Source organism: Gorilla gorilla, chromosome 18, assembly GCF_029281585.2.
Source record: "Gorilla gorilla gorilla isolate KB3781 chromosome 18, NHGRI_mGorGor1-v2.1_pri, whole genome shotgun sequence".
NCBI classification, from domain to species: domain Eukaryota; kingdom Metazoa; phylum Chordata; class Mammalia; order Primates; family Hominidae; genus Gorilla; species Gorilla gorilla.
This window is the reverse complement of record NC_073242.2, coordinates 6,063,187-6,086,558: the sequence shown is the minus strand read 5'-3', so window position 1 is coordinate 6,086,558 and position 23,372 is coordinate 6,063,187. Positions and strand designations below refer to the sequence as shown.

At 56.4% G+C, this 23,372-nt stretch overlaps 2 protein-coding genes and 1 long non-coding RNA gene across 9 annotated transcripts in view; 1 reads left to right on the top strand and 2 right to left on the bottom strand.

The window, feature by feature from the left end:
• Positions 1-290: 290 nt before the first annotated feature.
• Positions 291-5,185, bottom strand: TEDC2 (tubulin epsilon and delta complex 2). Of its 6 annotated transcripts, none has more exons than XM_055365005.2 (10): positions 5,086-5,185; positions 4,865-4,963; positions 4,552-4,622; positions 4,022-4,430; positions 3,460-3,513; positions 3,006-3,096; positions 2,719-2,830; positions 2,513-2,614; positions 1,022-1,212; positions 291-733 (listed from the first exon to the last, which is right to left on the bottom strand). In XM_055365005.2, the coding sequence occupies exons 1-10, from the start codon at positions 5,109-5,111 to the stop codon at positions 587-589; spliced, it is 1,302 nt and encodes a 433-aa protein (XP_055220980.1). In that variant the 5' UTR covers positions 5,112-5,185; the 3' UTR covers positions 291-586. The 6 variants fall into 6 exon arrangements, with proteins under 6 accessions (XP_055220980.1, XP_055220981.1, XP_055220983.1 ...); XM_055365006.2 differs by having other exon boundaries at positions 963-1,212; positions 5,086-5,158; XM_055365010.2 differs by having other exon boundaries at positions 603-733; positions 1,022-1,097; positions 5,086-5,158.
• On the top strand, positions 5,150-8,831 carry LOC129527510 (uncharacterized). The gene is made up of 4 exons (XR_008672495.2): positions 5,150-6,030; positions 6,268-6,454; positions 8,307-8,443; positions 8,692-8,831. It is a non-coding gene; the product is annotated as an uncharacterized lncRNA (long non-coding RNA).
• The window catches only part of CCNF (cyclin F), a 29,424-nt gene continuing 12,461 nt past the window's right edge, over positions 6,410-23,372 (bottom strand). Inside the window, exons 9-18 of one of the 2 annotated variants that reach the window (XM_055365002.1) lie at positions 21,458-21,609; positions 19,616-19,780; positions 16,273-16,396; positions 15,789-15,969; positions 15,355-15,442; positions 11,949-12,048; positions 11,721-11,848; positions 9,705-9,874; positions 8,831-8,922; positions 6,410-8,728 (exon numbers count right to left, since the gene is read on the bottom strand). In XM_055365002.1, coding sequence (XP_055220977.1) covers positions 8,726-8,728; positions 8,831-8,922; positions 9,705-9,874; positions 11,721-11,848; positions 11,949-12,048; positions 15,355-15,442; positions 15,789-15,969; positions 16,273-16,396; positions 19,616-19,780; positions 21,458-21,609 — 1,203 coding nt within the window. In that variant the 3' untranslated portion in view covers positions 6,410-8,725. The remainder of the gene's footprint in view (positions 8,729-8,830; positions 8,923-9,704; positions 9,875-11,720; positions 11,849-11,948; positions 12,049-15,354; positions 15,443-15,788; positions 15,970-16,272; positions 16,397-19,615; positions 19,781-21,457; positions 21,610-23,372) is intronic. The other variant, XM_055365001.2, reaches the window with a different exon arrangement.

Below are 23,372 nucleotides of genomic sequence, written 5' to 3'. Positions count from 1 at the left end.
CTCACGCCTATAATCCCAGCACGTTGGGAGGGTGAGGTGGGAGGATCACCTGAGGTCGAAAGTTTGAGACCAGCCTGGCCAACATGGTGAAACCCCATCTTTACTAAAAATTAAAAAAAAAAAAAAAAAGCCAGGCGTGGTGGCCGAAGCCTGTAGTCCCAGCTACTCGGGAGGCTGAGGCAGAATCGCCTGAACCCAGAAGCGGAGGTTGCAGTGAGCAGAGATCACGCCACTGCACTCTAGCCTAGGCGACAGTGTGAGACTGTCTCAAAAAAATAAATAAATGCAAATGCTTTCTAAAGTGGCTTTAATATCACACAAGCAGCTCTTTGGTCTACAGTGAGAGAAAACAGAGGGAGCCAGGAAAGGCTCCCCGCTGGCCTCTGGAGTCCAGGAGCCTTGGGAAGGCTGAAAGCCAGCCCTGACCAGCAGGCTTAGTTGTCCTGAGAAGAGCCAGTGAGGCCACCTGGTCCAGTTCACCAGGTTTCCCAGGGAAGCACAGGCATCTCTGGGTCCCCGAGCACAGTGCCAGGGAAGACACCCCCAATCCCCATCTGAACAGGGTCGAGGGCAGCATGGGAAAGGCTCAGACTGCAGGTTCGTCCCGCAGGATGGTAAGGACACGTGCTCCTCCCTCGCAGAGCAGGCTGTGCACAGCCCGGCACAGGGCCAGCCAGGGCGGCCCCCGCGGCTGTGTGGCGCTTACCAGGGGGAGGAGTTCAGCCATCAGGACCTGGGGGCAGGGCAGGGCAGGGCCAAGGTCTCAGGGGCACCTAGGCGGGGGGCAATCCTGAGACAGGCTTCGAGGCCCCCATGCTTCAGCCCTCCCTCCTTCTGAGGCTCCAGGCTCCCTCCTGCCGTTCCAGCCCAGTCTGACCCGTGCACTTCCCAACCCACACACACAGACCCCAGGCCTGCCCCCATCCTCCTGGGTCCTGGGGGGTGGAGCAGTCAAGCCCTACCCTCGGGTCCTCAAGGCTGCGGACCTCTGTTGCACCCCCACCTCCTCTTCCAGAAGCACCTTTTCCAAGTGGATCTGCTGGTCCAGCACAGCCACTCGCAGCTTGAGGGCCGCCAGGGTCTGCAGCTCCTGGGTGCTGGAGTAGACAAGCAGCTGGGGGCTCCATGCAGGCTCCGCTCTACCCCCACAGAACGGTGAGGCTCCGGGGGGCCTCCCCACAGGACACGGTCTTGGTGGCTGTTCCGCCACCGCTGTGTGCACAGGAGAATGTGGCCTTTGGGGTAGCAGCCGAACCCAGGGCCCCGCTTTTCCTGTGTGCCTGGCTCTCCCGCATCTGCACCACCTGCCCTGCCTTTAGGAGAAAGGTGGGCTTTCAGGACAGCCCCATGCAAGATGGTGTGTCTTGGGCCTGGACTTGCTGGCAGGGAGTCCTCTGTGGGGTGGCCCTCTGCCTGCCTAATTTCTTTACTGTGTTTATGCACGACTTTCATGAGATTGTCTTTCGACAAATGATGTATCTTCACTCTTAAAACTTCAAGCAATTAGAAAATACAAAGAAGGAAACAAGTTCTATAAATAACCACCTCACCCAATACCAGGCCAGTCACCTCCCAGGAGCTGATTCTCACAAGCTACTTTCTCTCTTTTTTTTTTTTTGGAGACGGAGTCTCGCTCTGTCACCCGGGCTGGAGTGCAGTGGCGCAATTTCAGCTCACTGCAATCTCTGCCTTCTGGATTCAAGCAATTCTTGTGCCTCAGCCTCCCAAGTAGCTGGGATTACAGGTGTGCGCCATCATACCCAGCTAATTTTTGTATTTTTAGTAGAGATGGGCTTTCGTCATGTCAGCCAGGCTGGTCTTGAACTCCTGACCTCAAATGATCCACCTGCCTTGGCCTCCCAAAGTGCTGGGATTACAGGCGTGAGCCACTGTGCCCGGCCTCATACGCTACTTTTTCTTTTTCTGAGACGGCATCTCACTCTGTCGCCCAGGCTGGAGTGCAGTGGCGCAATCTCAGCTCACTGCAAGCTCCTCCTCCTGGGTTCACGCCATTCTCCTGCCTCAGCCTCCCAAGTAGCTGGGACTACAGGCGACTGCCACCATGCCCGGCTACTTTTTTGTATTTTTAGTAGAAACAGGGTTTCACCGTATTAGCCAGGATGGTCTTGATCTCCTGACCTTGAGATCCGCCCGCCTTGGCCTCCCAAAGTGCTGGCATTACAGGCGTGAGCCACCGCGCCTGGCCCTCACATGCTAGTTTTTCAACAACTGGGTGAATAAGCAACTGCTCAGAGCAATGAGGTTCTGTGTGCGGGGAGCAGCGAGGTGGGAGAGCGCCTTGAGGAGGAGAGGAAGGCTGACTGCTCCCATAGGACAACTGGTGAGGACCCAGCACACTGGGGAGTGGCGTGGGAGGGGTGGAGGGGCCCACCAACTTGCATCGGGTCCCTGGGCTGCTCACCCTTCCCTGAGGCACAGACAAGGCTGGCTAAAGCACCCTGTCCCTGGCCCAGACCTCAGTGCAGGTGGCAGGGTGGGGGCGGGGTCTCACCTGCACGCAGTTCCTGCAGCCTGTGCAGACACTGGCCCACCATGGCCTGCAGCCCCTCCAGCGTGAGCAGGCAGCGGTACTCCTGCATCCAGTCCATGGGGGCTGCAGAAGAGTCAGGGAGAGCAGGTGGGGTCCGTGGCAGTCTGGAAACCCTCCCTGCACTGGCCCTCCACGCTCCTCCTGATACAGAACCAGGACCCACTGACCTGCCGAGAGCTCCTCCCTCATGCGCAGTCTCAGCAGCGAGCAGGCCTTCCGCAGGCGCCCCGCCTCCGCCTCCACCTCCACAGCACTGAGCCTGGGCTGGGGCCCGCCTGACTGGATATGGGTCAGGAAAACTTCCCTGCAGCCAAAGCTCCTCTGCTCCCACCAAGGACGGGGCCTGGGGAGTGGCCCTGGCCATCCCACACCAGCCCCTCTTGGGGCTGCTCTGCAAACCTGCCAGGTTCAGAGCCAGAGGCCCCCGGGGCTCCCACAAGCCCAGCAAGGATACAGCTCTCTGCATGTTCTGGAGGAACTGGGTTTTGGCAGCGGCGGCATCCATGGAATCACTGGTCTGTGTGGAACTGAGCTGGGCCCACAGGCTAGGGTGCACACGTGGGGTGCACACAGGAACCACAGAGGGACACGGTTATTCCAGCCAGTAAGCTGGGCCTTGGGAGGTAGGCAAGGGCCAGGGTGGGGACCCCAGGCTGGGCGTCTGGCTCTGCTGAATGCCAGGAGGGGCCTCCAGAGGCCTCAGGGAACCAAGACGACACTGACCAGGACAAGGGGACACAGGACAAGGGGACAGAGCTGACCGGCTGGCAGATTTTTAACATCGACAGTGATCCCACTCAGCAAAGAGAACAAAGAGACCCACTGGAAAGTATCTCGAACCTGTCCCCGAGCTGGTGATGCCTCCCGGTTCTCCCCTACCCCCGTCCAGCCAAAGACCTCAACCTCACCTCGAGTTCTGGGAAGCTGCTTTCCTGAATGCCGCAGGCAGCCGCAGCAGGTGCCTATCGGAGAAGCCCGTGTTCAGAGGAGCATCGCCTTGCTCTGGGGTCTATAAGTCCCACTTCCTGCTCAGAGCCCAATGAGGGATGAGGCTTCTTGCCCCTCTCCCACACCCGACCCCACCAAGGATGAGCCCCCTTGGATAGGGCTTCCAGAGTGGCCATGGGAGAAGCATCGTCCAGTGCTGCCCCGTTAGAAAGAAGAGGGGGCCCTGTGAGCAGAGCCCACGCCCTCCAGAGCCCATCTGGAGCCTCTGGCCTGGGCAAATAAGGGGACAGCCACAGAGAAGAGGGGAGTACAGGCTCCAGTACTTCCCTGACCTGATGGTGCCAACCTGGACACCACCACACAGCTGCTTCATTCTGCCAGCTTCTGAGCATGAGCCTCAGGGGTACGCCCCAGGGCTCGATGCCCTGCCTTCCCTGTCACCCCAAATCCCAGGCTCCTTGCTAGCCAGGGTCTGAGGAGGCAGAGACAGAAGTCCCTCTAGTGAGGGTCCGGGAAACCTACCCCTTCTCCTTGAGTGTGAAGGCTTCTGGGGCCTGAGGAGCAGCGGATGGGGCCATTTGCTGGTCCCTGAGGCCCGCCCCAGGCCTGGGGGCTCGGGCTCCCATCCCAACACGGGTCCTATCCCCCACTGACAGCAGCCGGCGCTCAGGGTGGCCCTTGGCAGGCACCGTGGTCTGGCGGAGGCCCTTGGTGGGTCTCGTGTCTGAAGCATGGCCACCAGCTTGGCCTGGGGACTGGGGTGGGGCGGAGGCTGTCGTGCCAGAAGAGGTGACAATGGACCTAGATTTCAGGCTGGGGGCCTTGTCTCTTTCTCCAGCCTTAGTGATGCCTCTTCGAACTCGTACAGCCTTCTCCAGTGCCTGGGTCAGAAACTCCAACTCTTTAAGGTCTTGTGGACTGGGTGTGCATGCTGTGAAAGCCAAGAATTATGCAGGGATCTCTCCCCACTGTCCCCCAGGAGGGTTCCTCACGACTGCACGCCAGCAGACAGGCCAGAGCAGCACCTGGAGAAGGGGGTGGTGGAGGTTTACCTGGAAGGGGGTCCTCTTCATTAGTTTCTGGCCCTGGAGGTGGCTTCAAAGCCCGGGTCCCAGTTGGTTCCCTGCAAAGACATGGGCAGCCGTCTCACGGCCAGGAGGCAGGGCCCAGCCCAAACAGACCCGAGGGGGCCGCCGGGCCCCGCGGCAGGCCCCCAGCTCAGAGCCTGCAGGGTAAGGAGGGTGGCACTGACAATCTACAGCTCCGAAGTGGGCGGCTGCGCCCGGTCTCCCAGCCCTGGGAGCTCGGGGCGGGACTCTGAGGGCCCGAGGTAGGTCTGGCCAGTGGGTCCCGGGGTCCGCGTACCAGGCACGCAGCAGCCGACGGCAAACGCGCAGGCTCTGCTCCAATTGCAATTGTCGCTGTGCGCAGGCGTCCAGGGCGCCCTGCAGCTCGGTCACCAGCCTGGGGGACGCACCGGCGGCTCAGCACCTCGGCCAGCGTCGGGCCTCGGGCCCCGCGCCTGGCTACCGGCCCGCCCGCATCCTCCCGCCCGCTCCTGCCCGCTCCTGCCGCGCAGGCCTCACCGGCGCGAGCAGTCCGCCGGCAGCATGAAGGCGGCGGCGTCTCCTTGCAATTTGCCGCCTCTGAAGAGCCACGCCCCTTCCGGGAGGGAAGGCCGCCCCTTCCCGGCCGGGCTGCCCAATCCTGAACCAGGACTCAGGGGCCGCCCCCGAAGCTTTCTCTCCCTCCTTGCGGGCAAGCCTCAAGCCCCGCCCACTCCTGCCCCCTAGGTCTGACGGGGACTCCGGCTCGGAGCTGGGCCCCCGAGGCCGCCAGGGAGGTGACTGCGGGCGACGCCGGGATTTTGGTTTGGGTAACTGGGTAGATGGGGGCGCCATTATCGCGCTTCTCTTGCAGGGGGCCGGTGAAGGTTATACGAGAGGCTCCATCTGTCCTTATAGAAAGTGCTCTTAACGCAGGGACCAGCCGTCTTGCTGACGCCTGGGCCACCGAGCACAGGGACAGGACGGGGTTGCTGGAGGTGAGGATGCCGCGTGTCAGGAGTGGGGATGAAGGAGGAGAAGGTGTTCACTTTTGGACATGTGACGTGATAGCACTGGGCAGAGGGGAGGAAGCTCAGACCTTGGAGCAGTGGGCCCGGCAAGGTGGCCCTTGATGGGGCAGGGGACGGGTAGGGACAGGTAGGGACAGGTCATGGGGCCCATGCAATGACCAGGGAGGTGGAGGAGCAGTAGGACAGTGTCACAGAGGCAACAGGAAGCTGTCACAGGAGGGAGTGGGTCACAGGCCAAGTGCTGCTGAGGCCTCGGCGGTGTACACAGCACGGCAGGGGGGGCGGGGGTACAGGGCCTTCGGTGATGCAGGGGACACCTGAGGGAGGAAGTGAGGAGGGCAGCAGGGCCCCAAGTAGTTGGTGTTAACAAGAATAAACAATTAGGGGCCAAGAAATCCCAGGCGGTAGCTGAAAGAAAAACACAGCCTGGGTTTGCTGTTTAAAGATGGGACAGGTGAGTCCATTCCATAGTCGTTAATGGGAAGATGCCATCGCAGAGGGGAAGGAGGGCACAAAGGGAGTTGTCAGGGAGGTTGGGACCCAGGCAGCTCTGGCCCAGCGCTCCGGGTGGGCCCCTCCATCAGCGGTGGGGGAGGGTGACGGTGGCCCCGCCTCCCTGGAGATTCTCTGTGAAGGAGGCAGGGAAATGCTCAGTCAGCAGGTGGGTGATGCAGGAACCCACCCACCACAGGCAGGCGGGGCCAGGTCCCCCTGGAGTGGTTTCCTCCTTAAGGTGCAAGCTGGGAGAAAGCAGAGAACTGACTCCATGCAGAGTTGGGATTAAGAGCCCCTGGACAAGGGGCTGAGGCAGTGAAGGACGTCCATCACTCATCTGCCACTATCCGCCTCACATTTAATCCTCACAACACCCCTGTGAGGTAGGTATCATCGCCCTCTCTTACAGATGAGGAAACTGAGGCTCACACATGCCCAGGGGCACACAGTCGACAAGACGGGTCTACAGTTCCAACGCTTGGGTTCTCACCCCGACCACGCCCCACCCAGGGTGGCCAGAATTCCCTTATAGTAGCAAAAAGACAGCTGCCGCGGACATGAGCACACACAGCACCAGCACACATAAAAGCAGCAGCTCAGTGAGCATCTCCCAGCCCTGGGTTTCTGGTTCAAGAGCATTTGGGGGCCAGGCGCCGTGGCTCATGCCTGTAATCCCAGCACTTTGGGAGACCGAAGTGGGCGGATCACCTGAGGTCAGGAGTTTGAGACCAGCAGCCTGGCCAACATGGTGAAATCCCGTCTCTACTGAAAATACAAAAATTAGCTGGGCGTGGTTGGGTGCTTGTAATTCCAGCTACCCGGGAGGCTGAGGCAGGAGTATCTGGGAGGCGGAGGTTACACTGAGTTGAGAGTTGAGATCATGCCACTGCACTCCAGCCGGGGTGACAAGAGCAAAACTCCCGTCTCCCAAAAAAAAAAAAAAAAAAAGCATCTGGGGGACACTTCTGGCCAAGTGGTTCTTTCTTACATTTGCAGAGTAAACAGAAGTGGATGGCAGCAGGGTGTGTTGTGGTCAGCCCGTTCCCAGGGAGAGGCCACGGTCACATGGCCCCAGGCAGGCTCCCCAGGCGTGGGCTGCTGGCTCCCAGGCTCCCTTTCCATGCAGGAGCAGAGTCTCCGTGGCCAGCAGGAAAGCCCAGGGGTCTGCCTCCCTCCCACGGGCCCCCACAGCAGAGCTGCAGTTGGGATCAGCCAGGACACGGCCCCCGACTGCTCTGCTCTTCTGCCTCTTGGTCACCTAAGATGTTACAGAGGACTTCAAGTTTTTTCTGGCTAGCCTATCTGGGAAAATTCTTTTTGCATAAAGTGTGTCAGGATGGCACTGAGGGGCTGGAGTAAGATTTTTGTTTTGCAGGTGAACCTAAATAATGGTGGGAATCTCTTGTTTCTTTAATACCTTCTGTTTTAAGTTTTTCTTTTGTTTTCATCTTGGAAGAAGGAAATTTAGAAATAAGACAGGAAAAAAATGGCCCAGAAATTCAGCACAAAGAGAGGTGTTCACACTGACACCATCTGTGGGTCACATACGAACGCCTCTGGGACAGAGCTCTAAAACGAGTCACGTGTCATAGGGAGTGGGCCTGTGGCCAAGGCAGTCCACGCAGTGTGCAGGGACGCAGGCCCCCTTACCATGGAAGCCCCACCCAGAAGGAAGTGGGTGCCCCATGCAGGCCGAGGTGGATGAGGGCACAGTGGTGTGCTCAGAGCTGTCAGCTTCCCACTGGAGCCCCAAACCAGCAGAGGTGGGCAGGGGCTCGAGTGGTGTCTGACTACCCAGGTCACACGTGCCTTGAGCGTGAAAGCTGTCAGCTCCCGGCACGGGGCTCTGGTGGGGCTGGGAAGACCAGGACACACATGGGCTGAAGCTTCCAGAGACAGTGAGACACGGAAGGGACAGAGAGGTGCCCTCCGCGCAGTGCGGCCAACTGCTTCCAGGCTAAACTTTCCAAAGAGAGGGATCTGAGCTCTTCACCCTCATTTCAACATTCCGATGGCTTGCACGGGACTCCCGCGGAGAGAGAAACTTGGTGGCCGCAAGTCACCCTTTCTGCTCTCTGTGCGAAGGCCTCCACGGTCTACGCAGCGTTCCTATGCTGTGCTCCCACCCTTCGCCTCCAGCCCCCTCAGTACACATCCACTGCAGCAAATGCGCTGACACACTTACAGCCTCACAAGGCCCAGGTTCATGTCCTCCTCCTCACTGTGTACACATAGGTTTATCCGCTTCACCTGTTGCCGGGGACCACTGCTCTCCGGGGGACTTGGGGGACGACACTGTAAACATGACTTCCTGGCCTGATGGTGGCAGGGCTGTGTGTGCGAGTCACTGTCCAGGGACAGCACTGAGGTAGGTCGGGGCAGGGCCCCCAAGCCACCGTCCACGGAGCTTGTGGGACTCGCGGTGCTGACGGAGGAGTACCCTGAGGTCGTGACGTCCTTCCCTGGCTCCCGGCTGGTGCGGACCAGGGGTTTGGGTCCAGGGGTGGCAGGGATCTGGGTGTCCAGCGCCAGTGCCTGTGGGTCCTGGGGTCCCTTGTCCTCTGGGCAAGCCTCCTCATCACTGGATTCCTGGCAGCAATGCTGTTCTGGGTTCAGGTAGACCACGGTGACATCGAGGATGCCGCTGGGAGCTGTCACTGCAGGAAGGTTGGTGGGGAGGAAAGTCATGTCACACCCAAGCATCAGGGGAGACCCCCTGCCAGGTCAGGACCCTGAAGTCCAGGTCAAGAATCTTCTACCTTGCTACGGTCCCGTGTTACCCTCCCGTGGTGAGAAGCGTGGGTGACATGCCTCTTCCAAGTTGGACAGCTGCCCGCCATGACTCCAACAACTGTGGAGATGACAAGTTGGCCATCTAGCTCAAGCCAAGTGGACGCAGAAGCAAGCAACCGGGAAACTGACAGGACTCACACTAACTGGGCTTCTGGCAAGGACCCCGCAGTCTGCCTGGGGTTTGCACAGGGCAGTGATCCCAACAGGGCAGTGAGGAGTGTCACGTGTACCACGTGGGCACACCTCAAACAACATTCTAGAAAGAACGCCCAGGCTAGAGTGCAGTGGCATGATCACGGCTCACTGCAGCTCCCACCTCCTGTGCTCAAGAGATCCTCCCACCTCAGCCTCCTGAGTAGCTGGGACCACAGGCGCACGCCACGACGCCCAGCTAATTTTTAAACTTTTTGTCTTGCTGTGTCACCCAGGCTGGTCTTGAACTTCTAGCCTGAAGTGATCCTCCTGCCTCAGCCTCTCAAATTGCTGGGATTACAGGCCTGAGATTACAGGCCTAGAAGGATCTCCATGAACTCCAGACAGGGTCTCTGCCTCCCTCATCCTAGTGAGGTCCTCCCAACACGGAATGAGCAGGAGCCGGATAGGTGTGGCCGAAGTCCTCTCATCCCTGTGTGGTGGGAGCAGCTGTGGTCTTTTGGGGGCTCTCCCCTCCTCTCTCCCCATGTCTGGACACACTCCCCGGCGGGGCAGGAACTGGCCCCACCCCGCACTCTGTGCACATCTTCCTCCCACAGCGCTCGCACAGGGCCGGGTGCCCAGAGGCCCTCGGTGAGAGCCACCCTGTGTGATGTCCCTTCTGGTGTGCCCTGGCCCCACACTCACCGTCGCCCTCCTTCTCGCCCTCACTCTCCTGGTCGCCTTCATAGCCAGAGCAGCAGTCCAGGCTCCAGTCGAGGAAGCTGCCCAGCAGCGTCTCCTCCTGGCTGGACAGCTCCGCAGTGGGGGTGGTAACGAAGCTGCCCCTGTCTTCCTGGAGGCTGTTCTCCCGCTTCCTGTAAGGTGGAGAGCCCAGGAGACCTAGTCATGGACGGCGGCGCTGGGAGGCCAGGCCCTCCACACCTGCCTCTAACACCCGCATGCCCCAGCCTGTCACCACATGCTCCCAAAGGGTCTGCTGCGAAGAAAATGCCAGTGAAGCTAGAACAGGTATAAGCCCTTCAGGCAGGGCCAACCTGGAGGACAGCTCAGGCAAACTCAGGCCCCAGGTCTGGGTGTGAAGCCCAGCCCACCTGGCTCAGCTGTGGGGCGTGGGCCAACCATCCGGTCCCCTGGAAACCGCTAGGATGATGCCACTTTGCCACCTTCCAGTGTTTTTTTTTTTTGAGGTGGTCTTGCTCTGTCGCCCAGGCTAGAGTGCAGTGGTGTGATCTTGGCTCACTGCAACCTCCACCTCCCGGGTTCAAGTGAGTCTCCTGCCTCAGGCTCCTGAGTAGCTGGGACTACAGGTGCCCGCCATCAAACCCAGCTAATTTTTATATTTTTAGTAGAAACGGGGTTTCACCATGATGGGCAGGTTGGTCTCGAACTCCTAACCTCGGGTGATCCGCCCACTTTGGCCTCCCAAAGTGCTGGGATTACAGGCATGAGCCACCGCGCCTGGCCTCTCTGGTGTTGATTAATAATGTGCAGGCAGTGCTTAGCCCGGCGCCAGGCAGATTGCATGGAATGGCCTGGCCTTGGGCGGTGCTGACACCCACACCCAACTGGGGTCAAGTCTTGCTCAGGATGGGGCTGGAGGCCAGTGTGTGGGCCTGAGCCTGGGAAAAGCTGCCACACCAGCTGAGCCTTTCCACTTCCTGACCCCAGGGCCTGGTGGAGGGGGTGGGGGTGGAGAGAGCTACCCCAGTGTCACCCGTGGGGGTCTGTCTCAGAAGACTGACGGGGCTGTGGGGGGCCTCTGAGAAGCGGGTTTAACACAGCGAGGCTGAGCACAGGGCCAGGGCCAGGCCCCCTCCTGGAGTAGCCGTGCGTATCTGCATGGACTTTCCTCGTGATGACCCTGGCCCAGGGAGTTGGTGCGTGTGTGGAGTGACACAGGAGGGTCAGGTCTCCTGCCTTCCACACAATGGAAAGTGCTGTCACGCTTCTTGGGGAGGAAGCAGCAGCAGGGGCTTCGGCTGCTTCCCCAGGGCTCCCCAGGAGTTGAGGTCTCCTGCCAGGAGCCCACTCCTGACACAACGCTCCTGGAGGCAGCCCTGCCTGGTCCTGTATTGACAGGAAAGACCCAGCCACCCAGTGCCCGCCCTTGGGAAGGTTACGGGTGCACATGGTGCTGAGCAGTCACGGCGCAGGGCCAGCAGCACAGGGAGGGCCCTGTTCATCGGGGCCTTGTGGAATCAGTAGGAGTTCTCCAGGCGGGTGAGGTAGAAAGAGGAAGTTAACTCCAGGAGGAACAGCCAAGGTGCTGAGATAGGAGAGGCGGGTAAACAGGTTCACACAGGTGGCGAGGGAAGTGCTGGGGATGTGACTCAGGTCACAACTCGAGTGCCGAGAGTGACAGCAGCATCATGGAGCAGAGAAGTCCAGGACGCGCATGACAGGCACGGGCAGGGCTAGAGCCAGGCTGGGCTCCCGCGTGCTCGAAACCATCTTCCTCCACAGGGAGCCCAGTCAGAGCGAGAGGCAACAGCCAGGAAGGAGACCTGGGCTGGAGACAGTGGAGGTTACGCAGGGGCCCGAGGCATGACTGCAGGGCTCCGTCCCAGGGTCACTGTCCTGGGATCTGCTGCTCCCCTGACAAGCCTTGGGGGCCTCTCTGTGTGAGGAAGCGCTGAGGGAACTGGGCCGGCACGAGGATGCCAGCATTGTATGGCGCAGCCAGGACGCAGGGTAACTAACCGTTTGGTTCTCCGCCCCGAGGGAGAGCTGAGGAAGGCGTGGATCTCCCCTGTGCTGAGGAAAGTCGGGGGGTCGGGGCTGTCTTGTGTCACTCCTAATGCAGCACACAACTGGCTGTAGCTCAGCACCTGAGGGGAAGCCAGAGTTAGGGGGTGCAGAGGCCCCGAGGGTGAGGCCCGCCCACACCCCAGCACCCCATGAGACGCCCAGGTGGCGGGAGGGAGGCACCTCTTCCTGGCTGATTTCTCCGTAGCGCTTGTCCTCAAACCGCTGCTTCACGGCGGTCAGAGAGACTTGCCTGTAGTCCTTGGGGGCATCATCGTGGAAGCTGGAAACAGAGTCACGTGGAGTGGACATGTGAGGCACCCCCACCCCATTTTTAGCTTCAGTTCACTGAAGTGAGCAATGAGAATGCAAAATGGTGCAGTCACTCTGCAATCTGACCTGGCATTTCCCCAAATGGTTAAATTCAGTCACCACGGGACCCAGCAATTCCTCTCTAGATAAAGACCCAGGAAAAAAGAAAAACTATGTCCACACAGAAACCTATACTAGAATGTTCATGGCAGGACTGTTCACAATAGGCAAAATGTCCACCTGCCGCGGGATGGATAAACACATGTGGTCCATGCAGGGGAATATTATTCAGCCATGAAAAGGAACAAAGCAGGGACACACGTCACATGGACAAACCCAGCAAACGTTACAGCGAGGGAAATCACCTAGACACAAAAGGCCAGTTGTCCGATGACGCCATTTATATGGAATGTCCAGAATGGGAAAAATCCATGGACAGAAAGTAGACTACTGAGGGTCATCTAGCGCTGAGGAAGTTGGGGGAAATGGGAGGGTGACAGCTGAGGGGTGTGTTGTCCCTTTGGGGAAAGTGAAAATGTTGTCAATTTGATTGTTGTGATGACAAGCACAACTGTGTGAATAAACTAAAAGCCCATTAAATCATACAATCAAAGGAAGTTTAGTTTGTAAATAATGTTTCTCATTTATCTGGTTTGGAAAAAAAATTAACCTCTTCAGGAGGAAGAGAATAAACGCAGCCCAGAAACAGCTTTTGGTGGCCAGGGTTGGGACGATCTGTGCTCCCCATAAGCAAAGGTGGGCAGGGCGAGACCCATGCGAACCCTTCTACTGTCACCCTCATTCCTTGCCCAGAAGGCACAGGGTCCGGGCACTGCAGGAGAAAGCAGCATGAGCAGCAGCACATGCCAAAGCCCGGGAGATGCCACCAGGTCCCCTGTGGCTGGAGCACAGCATGGGGGGAGAAAAAGCAGATGGGCCACAGAAGGGGCTGCTCAAGGGCATCGAGACCCCCAGGGAGTTCTGATCTCATCCTGGAAGCCGGACAGCGAGGCCCTGGGTGACGTACATGGGACATGCGCGGGGCGGCTGCCACAGTGTTCCAGGAGGCCGGGCAGCCACCACGGATAGCTCCAGTCCCCAAGCTGTGAGCGCACAAGGAAACTGCACTGACGAGGATGCAGGGATGGAGAAGCAGCAGCGGCTGGTGGAGGCCTCAGCTGGGCGCACAGGGCTTCATGCACCACGACCCACCAGGGCCAGAACAGGCAACAGGCCGTTGGCTGAGTCACGCTGGCAGGGGGGTGGCAGGTCAAGGTTGAGATGTGGCCTAAATTCTGGAAGTGGTGAAGTCTCCCAGGAAGGAGTCTGAGGAGTGGCAGAAAGCCAGAATTCCGGGGCCCCTTGGGGTGGGTGAGAAGGGAGACCAACACCTAGGCCGCATGGCCTAGGGCAGGAAGCAGAAGCCCCCGAGGGAGAGGGGTCAGCGTAATGCTGGCTGGAGAAAAGCACCCAGGCCTGGTGTGCTGGTGCCTGTGGTTTCTGCTACTCGGGAGGCTGACACAAAAGAATCCCTTGAGCCCGGGAGGTCAGGGCTGCAGTGAGCTAGGATGGTGCCACTGCACTCCAGCCTGGGCCCCCAACTCAAAAAAGGAAAAAAGAGCCCACACCGCTGAGTCTGCTGGATTTGGCTGAGGAAAAGGAAGTCATGGCAGAAGCGGGGAAGGGGGAGACCAGGGAGTGGGGGTGCCGAGAGGTGGGAGGAGCAAGTCTGTGAGCACAGCTGAGGAGGGAAGACGGAGATGGCTGGCCGGGTACAGATTCAGCCCCGTGCTTGTCCCCCTCACCCCACACTGCCATGATTCCACTCATGGCCCCCGGCCCCACTGGTCTGCACTGGGCCCTGGCATGACTGCCCCCTTTGCCCTGGACTCAGATGCCCAGGTGACCCTGGCTATGCTCCCTGAAGGGAGTCGCCCCCGCCCGCGCCACCTGCCCCGCGCCTGCGTGCCCCGCGCCTGCCTGCTGTTTCTCCCGTCACGACCTGACTTCTGAACTCTCTGTCCTGCCCTGTCCCCCAGCGCCTGGCCCACAGTAGGGACTTCATGAACTGCATGGAACAAACCAACGTGGGCTGAAGGGAAGCTGCCAGGGCGAGTGAAGGGGCTTAGATGTGGCGAGGGCCGGGCCAGGCTCACCAGAGAGAAGGGCGGAGGGGCCGGGGCAGGTGGAGGGAAGCCCAGCGGGGCTGGGGCAGACAGGGGGCCGCAGCCAGGCACAACGGCGCAAGGGACCCACCCGCAGTCTCCATCTTCTCAGTGAGAGAGAGGATAGCTCTATCCCAGCGGCTGCATCGGGGCAGAAGCTGTTCTCTCAAGGGAAGGGGAGTATTTTCCCGACTGGGGGCCACGTGGTCTCCGCTGCACTATGAGCTCAGCCACCGCCAGAGCAAAAGCAGCTGCAGACGATGTGGAAACCAGTGAGGGTGGCTGCTGCCAAGAAAACCCCATTCACAAAAGCAGCCAGATGCCGCCTGAGGGCCACGGTGTGCCAGTGCCTGAGCTAGATGACAACTTGACAACACGCACAAGTTACCACGGGTCAGGGAGATGCCCTCATTTTTTTCTAGTATGTTCTGCTGCCTGTGCAATGAGCTCGGGTTGGGAGCAGCTGCTCTCAATGTGAAAAACGTGTGAGATAAGAAAGTCCTGGAACTTTTTTTTTTTTTTTTTGAGATGGAGTTTCACTCGTTGCCTGGGCTGGAGTGCAATGGCGCAATCTCGGCTCACCGCAACCTCTGCCTCCCGGGTTCAAATGATTCTCCTGTCTCAGCCTCCTGAATAGCTGGGATTGCAGGCGCATGCCACCACGCCCAGCTAATTTTTGGTTTTTTTTTTTAGTAGAGACAGGGTTTTTCCACGTTGACCAGGCTGGTCTCGATCTCCTGACCTCGGTGATCCGCCCGCTTTGGCCTCCCAAAGTGCTGGGATTACAGGTGTGAGCCACCACGCCTGGCCAGTTGTTTTTAGAGACAGAGTCTTGCTCTGTCACCCAGGCTGGAGTCCAGTGACGTGATCTCAACTCACTGCAACCTCTGCCTCCTGGGTTCAAGCGATTCTCCTGCCTCAGCCTCCTGAGTAGCTGGAATTATAGGCGTGCACCACCACGCCTGGCTAATTTTTGTATTTTTAGTAGAGGTGGGGTTTCACCATGTTGGCCAGGCTGGTCTCAAACTCCTGACCTCAAATGATCTGCCCGCCTCGGCCTCCCAAAGTGCTGGGGTTACAGGCATGAGCCTCTGCGCCCGGCCAAAACTCACCACTTCTTATGAAGGCTCAAGACGCAGGGAATGAGGTCTTCATAGGAGAATCCGGTGAGGTCCCACAGCTGAGTGGTCCAGGGCTGTGCTGGGGAGGAAAGCAGGCCAGGGGTGGAGGGGATGGAGGGGACAGAGGGGCTGTGGTGACAGCCGCCTGACCACTCCCGCTCTATAGCTCTGTGGGCTCTGCTGTGGAGTTTCTTGGAGCTCAGGGTTGCAATCCTTTTAAAACAGTTTTGAAAAAAACCCATACATAGAGCGTGCAGGCTCACGGTCAGAAATCTGGGACATACTGAAGCTAGGAGCCGTGCTGTATCTCATCCCCCAAGAAGTAACCAGGACAAATGGATGCTGGACTCTTTTCCTCCCCACAGCCTCCTCCTATGTCAGCACCTTCCCCGACACAGGCATCCCTGGGAAGGACCACTCCTTACTCTGCCCATGCGTCAGTCTGGCCAGGAGCAGGGCTGCGGCAGCCAGGCGGGCTGGGGCGTAGGCGGACAGGCTGGTGTGCAGCAGGGAGAGCTCGCAGAGGAAGCTGCACAGGTGCTGGGTTCTCAGCTCCACAGGGACTAGCGTCAACAGGACCTCCTTGTAATCCACCACAGTGGGGACCTAGACAGCCGGGACGGGGTGTGGGCTCTCAGCGCTCGGGGGCTCCTTGGTGCAGTGCCGCATGCAGGCCCAGCGCAGGGTCTGGCCCGGATGATGTTCACGCCGATGCTGCACATGCAGTGCACCAGCGCAGATGGCGACGTGGTGCAACCGTGGCCTCCTGCTCCATGGCTTTGGGCACAGCAGAGACAGCTGCCCTCTGAGTCCATGAGGCCCTCCCACAGCAGGAAAGCTGAATGCCCACCCCCACCCTCCAGCACAGCGACAACGAGGATTAACAAGGAAAATGGAACCGCTGCTTACTCGAATCTTCCCTTCCAAGGCGGAGACGATCTCGCCCATCATTCTCACCAGGTCCTCGTACTTGTACGTGTTGTCTGTGAGCCATACGGCCTCCCGGATGGTCAGGATCTCTTTACTGATGAACCTGCAACGCCGAGAAGGGGTCTCAGGGCGGAGCCCACTTCCTGGGGCAGGGGTGGGGCGGAGGGACCCAAGGCTTTAGGAGGCCTCAAGGTAGGGAGGGAGCCATGGCTTTGGGCTTTGGTGACAAACAGAGGCTTCATAATGGAGCCAGCTGCCTGTGGCTGACAAGGGGCATTTAAAAAAGGGGAGGCCCAGGCAGGAGGACAGCTCAGCCAGGAGTTCGAGACCACCCTGGGCAACAAAGCAAGACCCTATCTCTTCAAAAAGTTAAAAAATAAAAAATTAGCAGAGCATGGTGGCATGTGCCTATAGTCTCAGTTACTTGGGAGGCTAAAGTGGGAGGATTGCTTAAGCCCAGGAAGTTGAGGCTGCAGTGAGCTTTGATTACACCACTGCATTCCAACCTGGGTGACAGAGCAAGACCCTGTCTCAAAAAATAATCATCATAATAATAACAAGGGGGAGGTCAGAAAGTGCTGGAAAGGGCAATGAGAGCCACAAGGCAGACAGAAAGCAGCAGGCTGTTAGGCAGACTCACAAATGTCTGCAAAAGGCCCAAGTGCCATGAGCATTCAGTTTGCTAAAAGACACCGAGGACAGAGATTTGCCTGTCACGTGACAGCTCCATCAGTGGGGTAGAAATGTTATAGACCCAGAAGGTGGGTGAGCCACCAGATCTAGGAATTGGAGGCAAAGGGCCCAAGGGTTGTTGGAAAGTCTGTGCCCGGCACTGTGTGGCCGCAGGAATCCTGACTGTCTCCAGGTGATGGTCACCCTGTTCTCTGTTGTCAACCAGCGCCAACTATCAGGGAACACGCTGCTCCAGCGGCCCCCCGCAAGGCACCTTCCCCTTGGACTGAGGCCAAGTCCCTTGGCTGCTCTGTCCTGGGTACTCTGCAGGTTGCATGCGTCATTCACTTGATCAAGAGGACAAGAGGCACAGGGACTACACCTGCCAGCGCGGGGGCTGCAGACGCCAAAAAGACAAGATGTCAGTGGCCAATGAGAGCCCAGCGTGGGGTGGCTGGTGGGGGCAGGGCACCTCTGAGAGCAGAGGTGGGGGGCAGCTCAGCCTTTAAAATCTTTTTTTTTTTGAGACAGAGTTTCCCTCTGTCACCCAGGCTGGATTAGTGCAGTGGCGCTATCTCAGCTCACTGCAACCTCCGCCTCCCAGGTTCAAGTGATTCTCATGCCTCAGCCTCCCAAGTAGATGGGACTACAGGCGCCCACTACCACGTCTGGCTAATTTTGTTTGTATTTTTTTGAGACAGAGTCTTGCGCCATTGCCCAGGCTGCAGTGCAATGGTGTAATCTTGGCTGACTGCAACCTCTGCCTCTCGGGTTCAAGCAATTCTCCTGCCTCAGACTCCTGAGTAGCTGGGATTACAGGCATGCACCACTCATGCCCAGCTAATTTTTTGTATCTTTAGTAGAGACAGGGTTTCACCATGTTGGCCAGGCTGGTCTTGAACTCCTGACCTCACGATCCGCCCACATTGGCCTCCCAAAGTGCTGGGATTACAGGAGTGAGCCACCGTGCCTGGTCCCCGGATTTAAAAAAAAAAAGATAATAAGGCAGAGTTGATTTGAGGGAGCTGTGGTGATAAGTTATACGGACCACTGCAATCAGGTCTTGTGGTTGGGGAAGAAATTGGACTCAGCTCCCTGAAACATTTTTAGCAGTTATTCTCTCACTGCCAGCCGATTTGTGGCCCAGGAGCTTGGTCGTAGGTTGCAGTGATGGATGTGCGGTCAGATCCAGGGAGGCGGCCGCCCGACCTCCTCAGTCGTCTCTGGTCGGAAGACCTGGGACGCTGGATTCAGGCCCAAGAGCACATCTGAAGACAGCTCTGGATGCTTGTGGCAGGGTTTGCTCCCTCCTTCCATGGGAATGACACTGCATCGAGCTGGCACACGCAGGCCCGAAGAGACTACACCTCCCAGTTCCCGTCTGGTGAGATGTGGTCACAAGACTAAGCTCAGTGCAAAGGTGAATGTGGCAGGTACAGGTGTCACAGGCACAAGGGCAGCACCCTAGTTGGTGGCAGAGATTAAGATGGGAGATGGGGCTCCTCTGCTTCCTCGTGAAACAAAAAACATCCCAATGACCTGAGCCTGGACCCTCTGCCTCTGGGTTACCTGTGCAAGAGAGAAACAAGTCTCTGTAGCTTACACATATGCTGTGTGCAGCCAAGCCTATCCTCACCCATCAGGCTCTACAGAGGAGTCGGTCTGGAAAGCACTTCCTCGGGAAATGTAGACTATGCTGGGGACAGCTGGTTTAGGAAATGCAAAACGTATTGTGAGAATCATTTCCACGTTATTTCCAAAGGCGGAACTAGGGGATCCAGCATTAGTTAAAGGAAAGCAGTGGTCTGATTTGAAAAGGACAGGCTGCCGTGTAAGGACGCACGCTGCTGCTGAGAGACACCCACGTGGCTGGAGTGGGCTCTGCAGGGCACCAGTGGGGGACGAAAAACTCTCTAACTCCAAGAGTGTAGGAAACTCTGGCAACAGACTTTAGAACCCAACTTCAGAGAAGGGCAGCCAACTGCCACCCTCCCTGATCAGTCATCCTGCTGCCCTCAGGAGCCAGGGGACAGGGCGGTCCAGCCTGTGCCTGCCAGAGTGAGGCCACACTTTGGGTCCTGAGACTGCATGCCAGGATGAATTGCCTGGATGCAGGCACCCCACACAGCGGCCCCCACACGCCGAGGGCTGTTCTGCCACCCCTGCCTGCAAAGGGCCCTCAGCGTGGCACTCCATGTCTGACCAGGTGGGACACTCGTGGCTCATGAGTCAAGAACAAGTGAGGGCCAGGCGCAGTGGCTCATGCCTATAATCCCAGCATTTTGGGAGGTTGAGGCGGGCAGATCATTTGAAATCAAGAGTTTGAGACCAGCCTGACCAACATGGTGAAACCCCGTCTCTACTAAAAATACAGAAAAATTAGTCGGGCATGGTGGCGCACGCCTGCAGTCCCAGCTACTCTGGAGGCTGAGGCAGAAGAATCACTTGAACCTGGGAGGCGGAGGCTGCGGTGAGCCAAGATCGCACCACTGCACTCCAGCCTGGGTGACAGAGCGAGACTTGGTCTCGAAAAAAAAAAAACCAACAGAAAACAAAATAAGACCAGTGAGGAGCAACATGAACGGCAGGTGACCCTGGACCCGGGAAGGGCCAGCACGTCCCTGCCAGCTGGGCCAAGGGGGCTTCTCACCGGGTGCAGATGACCATGCAGGCGATGCCCAGCAGCTGGAGCCTGTACCGTGGCACCAGCCTCCTCCGCAGGTACCGGTCCACACACTCCACGGTCAGGTGCAGGCACAGGCTTGTGAAGTCCTTCATGGTGGCAACTTCCACCAGCCAGTCGATCAGAATGTACCTGCGGAAAGAGAAGCACGTGGGAACTGGTGGGGGCATTCTCCATGTGTCCCTGTCTGTAATTTCAACCCCACCTGTTGGGCCTGACCAAATAAGCTGGCTAGCTCTGGAATCATGGGTTTACCCTGGAACCAAGGCTGGAGAGGCCATGTCACAGGAAGCCCGGGAGGCTCCGTGGGTCCCAGCCCCAAAGCAGGCCCCACATCCTTCAACTGTGTTCCTGGTGCTGCCAAACACAAGCGCTTTGAGACCTCGACCTGACACAAAGTGAAAAGTCAGCCCACAGCCGTTGGTCTGCCCACAGTGGATGAACCCTGACCCTCGGGGCGTGCAGGGAGCGGGAGAAGGTGGACAGTCGCAAGGGAATGCCTCAATATGGCAAATGATGCCCCAATATGGTAAATGCCTTTCTGAATAGAGTGGAGACACTTGTAGTCCTACTTGGGGGACTGAGGCAGGAGAAAGGCTTGAGCCCAGGAGGCGGAGGTTACAGCAAGCCGAGAACACACCACTGCACTCCACCCTGGGTGACGGACAGCCTACCTCAAAAAAAAAAAAAGATGTTCAACGTGTTCTGTGGCTTAAAAAAGATCACTGCACTGTGGGAGGCTGGGGCAGGAGGGTCGCTTGAGCCCAGGAATTCAAGACTAGCCTGGGCAACATAGTGATACCCTGTCTCTACTAAAAATACAACAATTAGCTGTGCGTGGTGGTGTGCATCTGTAGTCCCAGCTACTCAGGAGGGTAAGGTGGGAGGATCACTTGAGCTTGGGAGGCGGAGGCTGCAGTGAGCTGAAATCATGCCACTGCACTCTGGCCTGGGTGACAGAGCCAGACCCTGTCTCAAAAAAAAAAAAAAGGTGGCTGGGCGCGGTGGCTCATGCCTGTAATCCCAGCACTTTGGGAGGCCGAGGCGGGCGGATCACCTGAGGTCAGGAGATCGAGACCATCATGGCTAACACGGTGAAACCCCATCTCTACTAAAAATACAAAAAATTAGCTGGGCGTGGTGGCGGGCGCCTGTATGTAGTCCCAGCTACTTGGGAGGCTGAGGCAGGAAAATGGCGTGAACCCAGGAGGCGGAGCTTGCAGTGAGCTGAGATCGCGCCACTGCACTCTAGCCTGGGCGACAGAGCAAGACTCTGTCTCAAAAAAAAAAAAAAAAAAAAAAAAAAGTAACTGAAGAAAGCAGAGTAGGATATTTTCTTCCAAAAAGTCCATGATAACTTTGGCATTACTGGTTTTAAAAAACACCCAAGGCCGGGTGCGGTGGCTCACGCCTGTAATCCCAGCACTTTGGGAGGCCGAGGCGGGCGGATCACAAGGTCAGATCGAGACGATCCTGGCTAACACGGTGAAACCCCGTCTCTACTAAAAATACAAAAAAATTAGCCGGGCGTGGTGGTGGGCGCCTGTAGTCCCAGCTACTCGGGAGGCTGAGGCAGGAGAATTGCTTGAACCCAGGAGGCGGAGCTTGCAGTGAGCTGAGATCACGCCACTGCACTCCAGCCTGGGCAACAGAGCGAGACTCCATCTTAAAAAAAAAAAAAAAATGGGTGATGAGGGAACTCTATGCCGCCCTGTCACAGGTAACTGGGGTTAAGTGGAAAGGGCTCCCTTCACCTGGAGGCTGGCTTCCGCGCCGCTCTGATTAGAAGCCCCGGCCTGAATGCCTCACCTCATTGTGTCATTGAGTCCCTTCTGCACGGAGAAGACTTGTTGTTTACTGACAGCCTGGGAAGCCTGAAATAGCTGGCAGACGATCTCACTGGAAGCTCTCACCTCCAGTCCAAGCTGGTTTGCATTTGCACAGGCTTTGGCTAAAGACAGCTGAGGAAGAAAAGACAAACATGAGCGTGAGGCAGCAGCCATGTTGCAGTTTTCCATTTCTGAAGCAAAGGCCCATTCAGGCACCAAATGCATGTGGACACACTGCCCTACTTAACTTAAACCTTCACAAGCTTCAGGAACGAGGATGGCTCAGGTTTTAATTATTATTCCTTTTTGTATAAGTAATAGATGACATGAGAAAAGATATATAATGAAATGTCAGTGGCCTTTCCACCGTGGCTTAGGTCTCAGTTTCTTACACGGCTAATGCCTGGGGCAGCTGTGTTAAGTCTCCGGCCACACGCCCCAGTGCTCTCCGAAAGGCTTCTGCCAATGTTTACACCCAGGAATAGGAGCACCTGCCTCATCACAGCTTCATCCCAGCAAACACTGTGATTATTAAAAACAGCTATTTTCAGAAGTTACCAGCTAGCCACTCAAAAACAGAGAAATATATATATTATATATTATATACAATATAAAACATATGTAATAAATATATATTATATATAAAATATATCTATTATATATCTATAATATATATTATTATAGGTATTATAATATATTATACATATTATATAACATATATAATATGTATAATATATATAATATATATTATAATATTATATAATATAATATTATATATTATATTATATATATTATATGTAATATAAATTATATATAATATATATAATATTATATAATATATATAATATATAATATATATTACATATTATAATATATAATATATAATATAATATATATTACATATATTATATATTATATAATATTATATATTACATATTATAATATATATTATATATAATATAATGCTGGCAGACTAAATATAATTATAATATAATAATAGATATTATAAATATATCTAATTATAGATATTATATATCTATAATTAAGGGCTGGGCGCGGTGGATCAAGCCTGTAATCCCAGCACTTTGGGAGGCCGAGGCGAGCAGATCACGAAGTCAGGAGATACAGACCATCCTGGCTAACATGGTGAAACCCTGTCTCTACTAAAAATACAAAAAAATTAGCCGGGCGTGGTGGTGCAATGCCTGTAGTCCCAGCTACTTGGGAGGCTGAGGCAGGAGAATGGCAGGAACCCGGGAGGCGGAGCTTGTGGTGAGCTGAGATTGTGCCACTGCGCTCTAGCCTGGGCGACAGAGTAAGACTCCATCAAAAACAAAACAAAACAAAACAAAACAAAAACAAAAACAAAACAAAAATATATATATATATAATTTGCTAATATGAGCCCAAAATATCTCATTTAAAAGTGCACTCTTATGACTAGTAGTAAGTTTGAACATTCCAATTTCTAACCACTTGAGTTTGTTTATTTATTATTAATTTTTTTTGGCCAGGTGCAGTGGCTCACTCCTGTAATCCCAACACTTTGGGAGGCCGAGGAGGGCAGATTACTTGAGGTCAGGAGTTTTAGACCAGCCTGGCCAACATGGTGAAACCCCGCTTCTACTAAAAATACAAAAATTAGCTGGGCATGGTGGCAGGCGCCTATAGTCCCAGCTACCCAGAAGGCTTGAACCCAGGCGTCAGAGGTTGCAGTGAGCTGAGATCGCACCACTGTGCTCTAGCCTGGGCAACAGAGAGAACTCCTGGCTTCAAGTGATCCTCCCGCCTCAGCCTCCCAAAGTGTTGGGATTATAAATGTGAGCCACTGCGCCCGGCCCTATTTCCTCTTTTCTGAGAATTGACTGAGGCCCCTTGAACTTCCATCAGAACTA